General features: G+C 37.3%; 3 protein-coding genes across 3 annotated transcripts; all 3 read left to right on the top strand.

Moving 5' to 3' along the window:
• Positions 1-3763: 3763 nt before the first annotated feature.
• On the top strand, positions 3764-4788 carry LOC103131835 (olfactory receptor 6K3-like). The gene is given in 1 exon segment (XM_007543569.2): positions 3764-4788. A coding segment is annotated over 1 exon segment (927 nt). The 5' UTR covers positions 3764-3828; the 3' UTR covers positions 4756-4788.
• A 969-nt stretch (positions 4789-5757) lies between these two features.
• Positions 5758-6694, top strand: LOC103131834 (olfactory receptor 11A1-like). The gene has a single exon (XM_007543568.2). The coding sequence runs from the start codon at positions 5774-5776 to the stop codon at positions 6692-6694; it is 921 nt and encodes a 306-aa protein (XP_007543630.1). The 5' UTR covers positions 5758-5773.
• Positions 6695-8142: 1448 nt separating this feature from the next.
• On the top strand, positions 8143-9086 carry LOC103131833 (olfactory receptor 4N2-like). The gene is made up of 2 exons (XM_007543567.1): positions 8143-8166; positions 8283-9086. Exons 1-2 carry the CDS (start codon positions 8143-8145, stop codon positions 9084-9086), a joined length of 828 nt encoding a protein of 275 aa, XP_007543629.1.
• The last annotated feature ends 2309 nt before the right edge of the window (positions 9087-11395 follow it).

The following is an 11395-nucleotide window of genomic DNA, read 5'->3' as shown; positions in this document are numbered from 1 at the left end:
CCGATCATGCACTTCTTCATGGAAATCGGCCCGATTATGATCGGTGACCGATCGATCGCCACACCTCTACTAAATATGATTGATTTGTTTCTCACATTTATAGGGAGGCACAGGAACAAGATGGAAACTGACTAAATGCTCTTAATTTCCCAACATGTTATTTGCTGACGATACGGTAAGGAGATTTATTCAACTTCATTCCCTTTCAGTGGGGCAGTTTTATGTTTGTTGCCGTTTTTAAGAAACTTAAAACACCTTGATGCATTTATAGGGAGGCACAAAAAAAGTAAGCTCCGCTTTCAAAATTTTGATTGTTTTTTTGAGTTTCAAGGGCCCCATCAGTTACCTCAGCAACAAAGACACTCTTGAGATACTTCAATCTGTTTGTATCCGTTTCTTTTATCATTCAACATGCATTCCTTTTATCATTTAACACACATTTTAAGTGTTGTACAGTCAAGTAATGAAGACCTTTATTACAAGGGTAAACAAAATACCAATTTAGATGCATAAAGTCACAGGTTAAATAACTTTTGTTATAAAACCTATTATAGTTTTACCTTTGCATCATCTTTACTCCACAGGTTCTTGAAGCCTGAAGACTAGAGGAGGAACTAGTTGAAGCACTTGCACTTTGGGGGCGGCGAAAGGCAAACCTCACAGGAGCTTCAGCTTCAGCTGAGGTATCACTAGTGGTCTCACCATGGACCTCATAGTGACTAATGCCTCTTAGTTGAGAAGTTTCAAAAGCCCCTCCCTCACCAGGCAACACACCTCTGTTGTCGTCTACTGTCAAAAACAAGAGTCTGCACGCACCTGAAAGAAAAGAAAAAGTTGGAGTAACTAAATGGTAAATAATAAATTCATTTGTTATAAAACATGGTGTGGTTTGCCCATAACACGCTTACTTTTTATTACTTCAAATGTAAAATTTCTGATGTCGTATTCGCCCTACGTGTTATTCCAAATTCCACAACACTCGATGCCAATGATTAAAAACATAAACATTAGATTAAAAAACAAATCTGGACTATTAAATCCATGAGTAAACTAAGAACTCAGCAAGAAGCATTAGCGTTGGCCTACGGTTAATTATTGTTAAACATACACTGAAGATTATCAAATGTAACGACTTAAATACTTACTTGGAATATTAAAGAAATCTTGTTGATTGTAAGATCATCAGCTCTCAGTGAAATGCCTCGATTCCCTCTAAATAAGACAAATGTATCCATTTTTAAACTGGTATATTCTGCAGCACTAACTGAAAAAGTTCTTCTTGTGGATTTTAATGGCGGTTGGCAAGAAACTCAAGGTGTACATTACCACCACCTACTGGTAACAGTTATGTGCAGGGAGTTCAGGTCTTCCATTTCCGGTTCCGCCATAAGGTCCCGTTGAATTAACATCAAAATAAAAGCTTGTCTTTGGTTTAACCATTGCAGTTAAAAAAAAAACAAAAAAAACCTACCCCCTTTTTCCAATTGCCGTTTTTCTAATTTCGTTTTAAAAATAAAAAAACACATGCTTGTTTTGTTTTTCCGATTTTATTTTGAAACGAAAAAACCAAAGAACGAACCATACCCGGATTCTTGTGCTTCAAATCAAAGTATTTTTTTCTCTGATAATCCTGAAGGGTTAATCCCGTTTCTCTGAATCCAGTGCTATTTCAGCAGGAAAACATAGGCAGGTCATACCAGTTTGGATGATTCGCAACGTCCAGCAGAGGGCGTAGCTCCTGCTAGACGGCGGTCACAGGGATCCTGGGTTACGGTACGCCATCTTGTTTCTCAGGAGCGGAATGCAACTCAGCAATCGACTCGGAATTTCCCGGTCCAATTTCCAGCAGAACCTCTAAAGGCCTGGTTTAATAACCAACAAAGCATAACAAAAATTTGTTTAACTCTGCTTGGTACTGAATAAAGTAATATATTCGCCGACTTGGCGGTTGAATATTGTGTGTGGGTGGGGGGGACATGCTTCACCCACCCCAGCTCATCCGTTACTTACACAGTTTTTGAACATAAAACAACATAAATGCGCTACTTTAGCTTTCCGTTTCAACAAACTAAAATATCTTGCAAATACATTATTCTCAGAAAGTAAAATACACTTTTTAACTCACTAAATCCAGTTCTGTAACATATAACACAATCCCGAAAGCAGTCAGGTTGAAAAAAATGCAGAAAGTTCCTTCTCCGAAAATGGAAAAAATATTTCTAGACAGCAGGTAGACTTTTAATCGTCGATTTTCTCTGATCTTTCTCTTGCTCACAGCACAGCTCCCTTAGCTTCTTTGTTCTTTTCTTCTTCACGCTCTCTGCTTCTTCTGGCGCCAGAGAACGTAGCGATCCTGTTGGCTGGAGCGAGTCACATGGGCTACACATCAATGTGACCCTTCAGAATAAGAGATTTATCTCACACTTGACCGTTTTAACTGCTGACAAAATAAAACTGTTTTATACGGATTTTTTTTTTAACCAAATAAAATATCATAACATGAAATACAACACTTATCATGATTGTAATTATTACTTTTTATATTTTTAACAATTTTATGACCTGTTTATTCTCCTATTTATTTATTTATGTCCTATCTATTTTATAGCTATTTTTATGAAAAGGCTTACATTTAGTGAGGGTTATGTTAACCTGGGTTATACTACCACTCTCCCATTCCCAAACGACAGGATACCAATGCTAACTCCAAGTGGAGTCATAATCCTGAAGGATAAACTCAAGGCTTTGGACCAAACAGTCGCCTTCACTTTGCTACAACATAGGCTGTGTTCACGCTGCAGCCTGAAGTGACGCTGTATGAACACACCCCAAAGAACAAGAGACAACAGAGCTACAAAAGCCACAACACAATCTGCAACAGAAAAACGATGTTTAACGTGTTTTAGCCTTGAGCATTCGAGTACGACCCGTTGGTTTTTTTGTATTTATTAGTTCAACAACTGTTCAACTGTTGTTGTATTTTTATTGTTGCTCGACAACAATAAAAATACAACACAAAAAATAATACTGGCAGTACTACAACAAAATACAAAATGGAAGTAATAATAAAACTGACATAAAAACATTAAAAAATAAATTTAAAAATAAAAGTGCTCAGTCAGACTCAAGCTCAAGTCATGCTATTACCTTTAAAAACACTAAAAACAATGAATGAGAGACAACAGTCTTCTGGACCTGAGTCAGGTTGCTATAGCAACATTGTCCATGAACACTAACCCTTCAAACAATAGAGACAGACATGTTTTATTGTTTTAAGTTTTATTTTACACTGCAGTTTTTCATCCGCTCAACAAGTCTTTATGTTGATGCCACCATCATTTTTGCCTCCAAGTTGATTAATCTGAGAATGTCTTTTTTGGTATATTGAACAATAAATGTAATTTAATTCGGTGTGCAATTTGTTGTGTTTTGCGGCTGTTTGAAGTACTTTGCGTGCTTAAGTTTGCATCGCAAACCTTATCTCACCCTGGTTACCATTTGTGGATTGACTCATTTGGGTTTGTAAGCAAAACAAAAGATCCCAAGAGAAAAGCAGCTTTAATATGTAGCCTGACCGACAGGAAATGCTCAGTTAGATCGTCGCTATCAGCGACATGTTCTTTGTTAAAAAAAACTGGGCAGGTCTTTAATTAGCTCCATTGTGAATAAAGCAATATAAAATTTTTTCAGCGCACTAGGATCAGCTGCTTTCTACATTTTGAGAGAGTACAAACGATGTGCGTTTAAATGTCTGTGTCAGGTTCTGTGACGTTAGCTGTTATTTATTGTGCTGTTTATGATATTATTATGTCTTTGTGAAACACATTTATGGATGGTGAAGTTAATCAAACATATATAACCCTTGAAGGACATGTAGAGTTGGACAAATTCAGGTATCTTTATTTTGCAGTCATGCTAGCAGCGTATGTTTGCATCGTCGTCTGTAACCTGACCATTGTGTATCTCATATGGATGCACAGGAACCTCCATGAGCCCATGTACGTTTTCATTGCTGCTTTGCTTCTGAACTCTGTTGTTTTCAGCACTAACATTTATCCAAAACTGCTGTCAGATTTTCTATCTGAGAAACAGATTGTATCGTATTCAGCTTGTTATTTGCAGTTTTTTCTCTTTTATTCTCTAAGTGGCTCAGAGTTTTTACTGCTGGCAGCAATGGCCTACGATCGCTACGTGTCTATATGTAAACCTTTACAATATGCAACAATAATGGGGAGAAACACGGTCAGTATTTACCTGAGTTTGGCCTGGCTGGTGCCTGCCAGTGTTCTTGCTGTACAGGTGGTATTGAGCTCCAATATGAAACTCTGTAAATCAAAATTTCAAGGAATTTTCTGCAATAACTCAATTTATAGCGCCCACTGTTTAAATTCATAGGTGCATGTTGTATTTGGTGCCGTGGCACTGGTTATGATCGGATTCTTCCCTCTGCTTTTCATCGTTTTTAGTTGCACCAGAATATTTATCATATCCTATTGCAGCTCTAAAGAAGTCAGAAAGAAAGCAGCTCAGACCTGCTTACCCCATCTGCTGGTGTTGATCAGTTTCTCCTGTTTGTGTGCGTTTGATGTCATCATAGTCCGACTGGGATCCAACTTTACAAAACTAGTGCGTTTAATAATGACTTTACAGGCAGTTCTGTATCATCCTCTGTTTAATCCAATCATATATGGTTTAAAAATGAAGGAGATATCTAAACAATTGAAAAGGTTGTTCTCTCAAGCTAAGGTCCTATAGTTGTGACGCTGATGAATTGATATAAACATTAGATTATTCAATACTTTGTTCTGCACACAGATTATTAGCATTCCAAAATCAACTCTTTATGTTTTGCATTGTTTGTTTAAGACTTATCAGATCTTAAATGTGTAAGTTATGCCACAAACAATAAAGATTAAACCAGTTACAGTCGATATCATGTTTGAGGTTTTCAGGACTGAAACGAGGCCTCGTGTGGCCACATTGTCTTTACTTGTCATTTGTTTTCCTGCTACAAAATACATTTGATTTGATATTGTACCAATGTGTTTACGTCCAATCATAACTTTAAAGTGTTACCTGGAATCAGACTTGGAACAAACTGAGTTTAAAGGCAAAGTTTATTCTTTTCAGAAATACTCTCTATGATTTCCTGGGTACAGTGAGGCATTTGCTTGAATGATCCAAGACAGATGGAAAACCACGCAAACAGAAAATGATCTAGGTTAATTACAGGAAATGCTTTTCTTAGCTATCAGTAAAAATGGAAATTGTGCGTTCGGTCTCGGTTATCAATAAATGCCCACCTGCTAGAAACGCTCAACTAAACAACTGAGAACAAGATACAAGAATAAACTTTTGACTTGAAAATACATTTAAACACTTCATATCAAGATACATGCTTTATGGTGCTTAGGCTGAAACAAAATGCAGACACAAACTTTAGATATGACATCATTTAGTATAATGATTAACTGTACACGGAGGTTAAGGGCCTTTTGACATTGAGTTTCAACTAAATAATTTTTTGTGAATTGCTTTCCCAGTGCTATTATTGCATAATGCTGCAGTGCATGTCAGATGAATCACAGGCCTCCAGAGGTGAGATCTTTGGAGGGAAATGCCGTCCGATAAAAACACAACTTCCCCTTGGCGCAAACAGTTCGCTTTGGAAACTGTGCAGAGTCAGATACAAACTCTGCCGATAAATAAATGCAAGATGCCTGCAGTGTTTTTGTGAGAACATTCATGGATGATCATTTGAAGGAACACATTTATGGATGAGTTAAACGACACCCACATAACTCTTCGTGGATACGTCGAAATGGAGAAATACAAATATCTGTATTTCACGGTTATGCTTTTAGTTTACGTCTCGATAGTTTGCAGCAACGCCACCATCGTGTACTTGATCTGGACTCACAAAAACCTCCATGAGCCGATGTACATCTTCATCGGCGCTTTATTGTTTAACTGTGTTATTTACAGCTCCACTTTTTACCCGAAGCTTTTGACCGACTTCCTCTCTGAAAAGCAGGTCATACCGTACTCTGGTTGTGTCTTTCAGTTTTTCATGTTTTATTCTGTAGGTGGATCAGAGTTCTTACTGTTAGCAGTCATGGCTTTTGATAGATACGTGTCGATATGCAAACCTCTGAGATATTCAACCATCATGAGGAAAACTACGGTGAAATGTCTCCTGGTTTTTGCTTGGCTTTTCCCTCCGTGTCAGCTTGCAGTTCAAGCAGTGCTGTGCGCTAAAGCGAAGATATGCAACCTTAATTTGGAGGGAATATTTTGCAACAATGCCATTTACACAGTTCACTGTGTTAGATCAAGAACGGCTACGATAGTTGGGCTTGCTGTTTTATTAGACGTTGCAGTGCTCCCAATGCTTTTCACCGTTTTTACATATGCAAAGATTTTTATAATGGCTTATCAAAGTAATAAAACATTTCAGAGAAAGGCGGCTGAGACCTGCATTCCTCACTTGTTGGTTCTGATCAGCTTTTCGTATCTGTGTGCGTATGATGTAATCATAGCTCGAGTCGAGTCGGATCTTCCAAAAGCTGCACGCTTCGTGATGATGCTGCAGCTGTTTCTGTATCATCCGCTGCTTAATCCCATAATATACGGGCTCAAAATGAAGGAAATTTCTAAGCATCTGAAGAGATTATTTTGTTCTAACAAAGTTTAATTGTGTCTTTGCTTTCATTTGTTAAAAACACACTGTTCTCTGTGAGACCAAAACGTTTGAGCCATATTTACTCGGCTATTCCCTCCAAATTATCCTGTGTGACATGTAAAATCGTTTTACATTTATCTGATGATACAGAGTTGTTTATGTTTGCTGCTGTGTTTACAAAATGACTCGTTTCTAAAAGTGACACATTTAGTCACTTATTTCTTCGTTCTCATGCTCTGGAAACTCATTATTATTCTGACAGTTACAGGAATATGTTTCTAAAGCTCTTCTNAGACATCGAAACTTTATTGGAGTTTCAGATTGGGGCTTGGGAGGCCCAGCGAAATTTGGGCCGGCCCCTGAAGGACTGAAGGACGCTACAGTGCACCACGCAAAGACTTTGCTTGGGGAGAAACTTGGGGGTGCGGGAACTGGACCCTGAACCTATAGCTGGGCCCAACCACACTGCGGAGACCGAGGCTGAGACTGGGACGGGAGGGACACTTGACCTGTCCCCCAAAATATGTGCCAAGAAAGGAATGTTGTTTTGTTCTTTAAGAAAGAGAATAAATTCCTATGTTGTTGTACAGCGTGTATTGTCCTTAACACTAATAAAATCAATCAATCAATCAATTAAATTTCATTTGTATAGCACATTTCAGCAGCAAGGCATTTCAAAGTGTTTTTCATAATTAAAATAAAAACAGCATGTAATAAACAGTGATAAAGAGATTTAAAAAACATAAATAGATAAAAAGAAAAGATAAAAACATTAAAACCCGCACCCCTTTTAAGACTTCAGTTAAATGTCGTTTAACTTGGGCTCTAACCCTCTGGGACTTTAGTCAAAAACAAGGACTCCAACCTCTAGGTTTTTAGTTGAAACTGGGACTCTAAATCCCGTAGGACTTTAGTTAAACGTTTAACTGGGACATTTTCCGGGGGGCTTTATATCATTAAAACGTAAACAGTGAGAAAGAGAACTAAAAAGAAATTAATAAATAGATAAAAACTAAAGATAAAAACATTAAAGACATCAAAACCCGCACTCTAACCCTAATTTAGCCATAAGCAACTCTAAACAGGTGGGTTTTAAGTTGAGATTTAAAGGCACCCAGTGTTTCAGCTGTTTTACAGTTTTCTCGAAGTTTGTTCCAAATCGGTGGTGCATAGAAGCTGAATGCTGCTTCTCCTCATTTGGTTCTAGTTCTGGGGATGGAGACCAGAACCAGAAGATCTGAGGGGTCTAGACGGTTGGTACAGCAATAATTAAGGTATGTGGTGCTAACCCGTTCAGTGATTTATAAACTAACAACAGTAGTTTAAAGTCTATTCTTTGAGCTACAGGGAGCCAGTGAAGGGATTTTAAAACTGGTGTTATGTGCTCCGTCTTCCTGGTTTTAGTGAGAACGCCAGCAGCAGCGTTCTGAGAATGTAAACCAACTGGTTCCTGTAAACCAATGGATCGGTTTACACGAACAATAGTGGATCTGGATCAACAGTCTTTTCTTTCTACAGGTTTACAAAAGTTGGCTTGAATTGAATGTCACACTCAAATATTATGACTTTCTTAAATATCTCGTTTTGTGAATATTTCTAGGCCAGAATTTACATTAGNATCTGGACTCACAAAAACCTCCATGAGCCGATGTACATCTTCATCGGCGCTTTATTGTTTAACTGTGTTATTTACAGCTCCACTTTTTACCCGAAGCTTTTGACCGACTTCCTCTCTGAAAAGCAGGTCATACCGTACTCTGGTTGTGTCTTTCAGTTTTTCATGTTTTATTCTGTAGGTGGATCAGAGTTCTTACTGTTAGCAGTCATGGCTTTTGATAGATACGTGTCGATATGCAAACCTCTGAGATATTCAACCATCATGAGGAAAACTACGGTGAAATGTCTCCTGGTTTTTGCTTGGCTTTTCCCTCCGTGTCAGCTTGCAGTTCAAGCAGTGCTGTGCGCTAAAGCGAAGATATGCAACCTTAATTTGGAGGGAATATTTTGCAACAATGCCATTTACACAGTTCACTGTGTTAGATCAAGAACGGCTACGATAGTTGGGCTTGCTGTTTTATTAGACGTTGCAGTGCTCCCAATGCTTTTCACCGTTTTTACATATGCAAAGATTTTTATAATGGCTTATCAAAGTAATAAAACATTTCAGAGAAAGGCGGCTGAGACCTGCATTCCTCACTTGTTGGTTCTGATCAGCTTTTCGTATCTGTGTGCGTATGATGTAATCATAGCTCGAGTCGAGTCGGATCTTCCAAAAGCTGCACGCTTCGTGATGACGCTGCAGCTGTTTCTGTATCATCCGCTGCTTAATCCCATAATATACGGGCTCAAAATGAAGGAAATTTCTAAGCATCTGAAGAGATTATTTTGTTCTAACAAAGTTTAATTGTGTCTTTGCTTTCATTTGTTAAAAACACACTGTTCTCTGTGAGACCAAAACGTTTGAGCCATATTTACTCGGCTATTCCCTCCAAATTATCCTGTGTGACATGTAAAATCGTTTTACATTTATCTGATGATACAGAGTTGTTTATGTTTGCTGCTGTGTTTACAAAATGACTCGTTTCTAAAAGTGACACATTTAGTCACTTATTTCTTCGTTCTCATGCTCTGGAAACTCATTATTATTCTGACAGTTACAGGAATATGTTTCTAAAGCTCTTCTGTCAGACCAGCCCACAAATCGTCGTGATGACAGAGTAATACTGAAGATGAGTAATACTGAGGATTCATGCACTGCAGGTTCTTCTGTAATTAAACAAGAACGTATGCATATAAATAGTGAAGTTCCCAAACAGAAGGAAATTTGATTATATTTGCATTCTGTTCTGAAGATATTGTAAATAAAAAAATCACATTTGTGTCTGACATTAAGCTCCATGTCTATTTAATGTTGATATTTGTTATGTGAGAAGATCTGAATCTTTATGACATGAATCTCAAACCAGGTGACTCAGTTATTAAAATGAAGGCCTGATGTTGTTTATGATTTGCAACAATATAAAGTTCAGGTTTGTGGAGCTGCTAACATAAAATATGTACATGAAGTGGTCAGGGAAAATTCATTAGATGTTCATCTATTTGGCAGAAAATAACTTGGATGGGAGGAAATTCTACGTCTAATCATGTGTGACATAATAATTATGTACAAACTGAGATAAAGTGTAATTAGGTCAACAAGCAGAAGCAATCCACCTATAATTGTCTTCATCAGTACACACAGGCAAAAATGATGAATTTTAATTGAATTTTAAATTAAACTTGAATTTTGCTATTTAACCCAATTTCTATAAAACAATTTAAGAAACAATATCCAAATAATTCTTTTGTGGAAACGTAGAAAGACATGTATTCATACCCCAAGACCATTTACAGTTGAACCCAAATTTATTTACAGTCATATTCAGGTTCAAAATCACTTTTTAATTTTGTCAACATAAGTTTTCTGACTAGTTAATATTGATGTTACAGAACGGTCTAGCCAAAGCATCAGTGCTAATGGAGAAAAGTGGAGGGATGTAAAGATTAGGGCGATATCATCAAGGACTTCCAACCTTTTGGTGCTTATCACCAAAGAAATGGTTTAAAATATTCTGCAATAATTAGCAGAATATGGTTTTAGCATTGTCCAATTTTTCCCTGGCCATTCTACCACAATGCTCTAATAAGTAGATATAGATATCTGTACCTGGATGTGTCTTATGATTGGGTACGATTCTATTAAAACTTAGAAAATTCCTTGCATCTGCTTTGGTGTAACCCAGGCATTTAACACACAAAGGAATGAAATCCAGCCTTAGTCCCCAGATGCACCTGTGAAAAGTGGACACGTCCAGGAAAAAAAGCACATTTGGTTACCCTTTATGCTAATACTGTTAGCGTTCGTCAATAATGACTCACTAGTGGAAGTGAGAGCGTTGCGCAACACAAATAATCATCCAACCAGAACATAGTGTGCTAAATAGTACAACATACAACATAACGAAGCTCGAGGAATTTTAATAATCAAGATGCTCTAATCACTCAATGAATCATTACAGCCGTAGCTAAGATACAATACAGCTGCTAATGTAGCGCATCACATTTACTGTTTAGAGTGTGGGAAGACAGGACATGACATGATAAAAAGCTTCAGAGCAAAATATGTGACAAGAAAAGAATCTCATTTTATTCTTTAAGAGAGAGAATAAATTCATATGTTGTAGAGCATTTAATTAAGACCAATTAAAGAAATTAAACCAACGAACAACAATTAGAGATGAAGTAAGAACCAACTCTATTTTTGATCAACATTTTTTTTCTACAGGGTTTAAAAGGTTTGGCTTGAATTAAATGTCACACTCAAATATGATTAATATTTTACATTAAGTATCTCGTTTTGTGAATATTTCTAAGTCAGATTCTTCGTCAATCATCACATGCCGACTGTGGCTGATGTTGAACGCTTGACGTATTACGTAGTGGTACACTGAAAAATTACACTTCAGTGTGGGAGGTCCCCAGCGATGAAATCCTGGAAGGGATGAAGTGATAAATAAAAGAAAGTCGACTCACAAACGGTTTAATTCAAGGTAAAGAAGAGAACATGTCATTATTGAGCTCTGGACTGGATATTTTTATTTAAACTGATACGAACACATTTATGGATGAGTTAAATGATTCCCTCATAACTCTGACTGGATACGTAGAGATGAA

The sequence above is a fragment of the Poecilia formosa genome, unplaced genomic scaffold, assembly GCF_000485575.1.
Source record: "Poecilia formosa unplaced genomic scaffold, Poecilia_formosa-5.1.2 Scaffold850, whole genome shotgun sequence".
NCBI classification, from domain to species: domain Eukaryota; kingdom Metazoa; phylum Chordata; class Actinopteri; order Cyprinodontiformes; family Poeciliidae; genus Poecilia; species Poecilia formosa.
The sequence above is the reverse complement of the archived record's forward strand: the minus strand, read 5'-3'. Positions and strand labels throughout refer to the sequence as shown.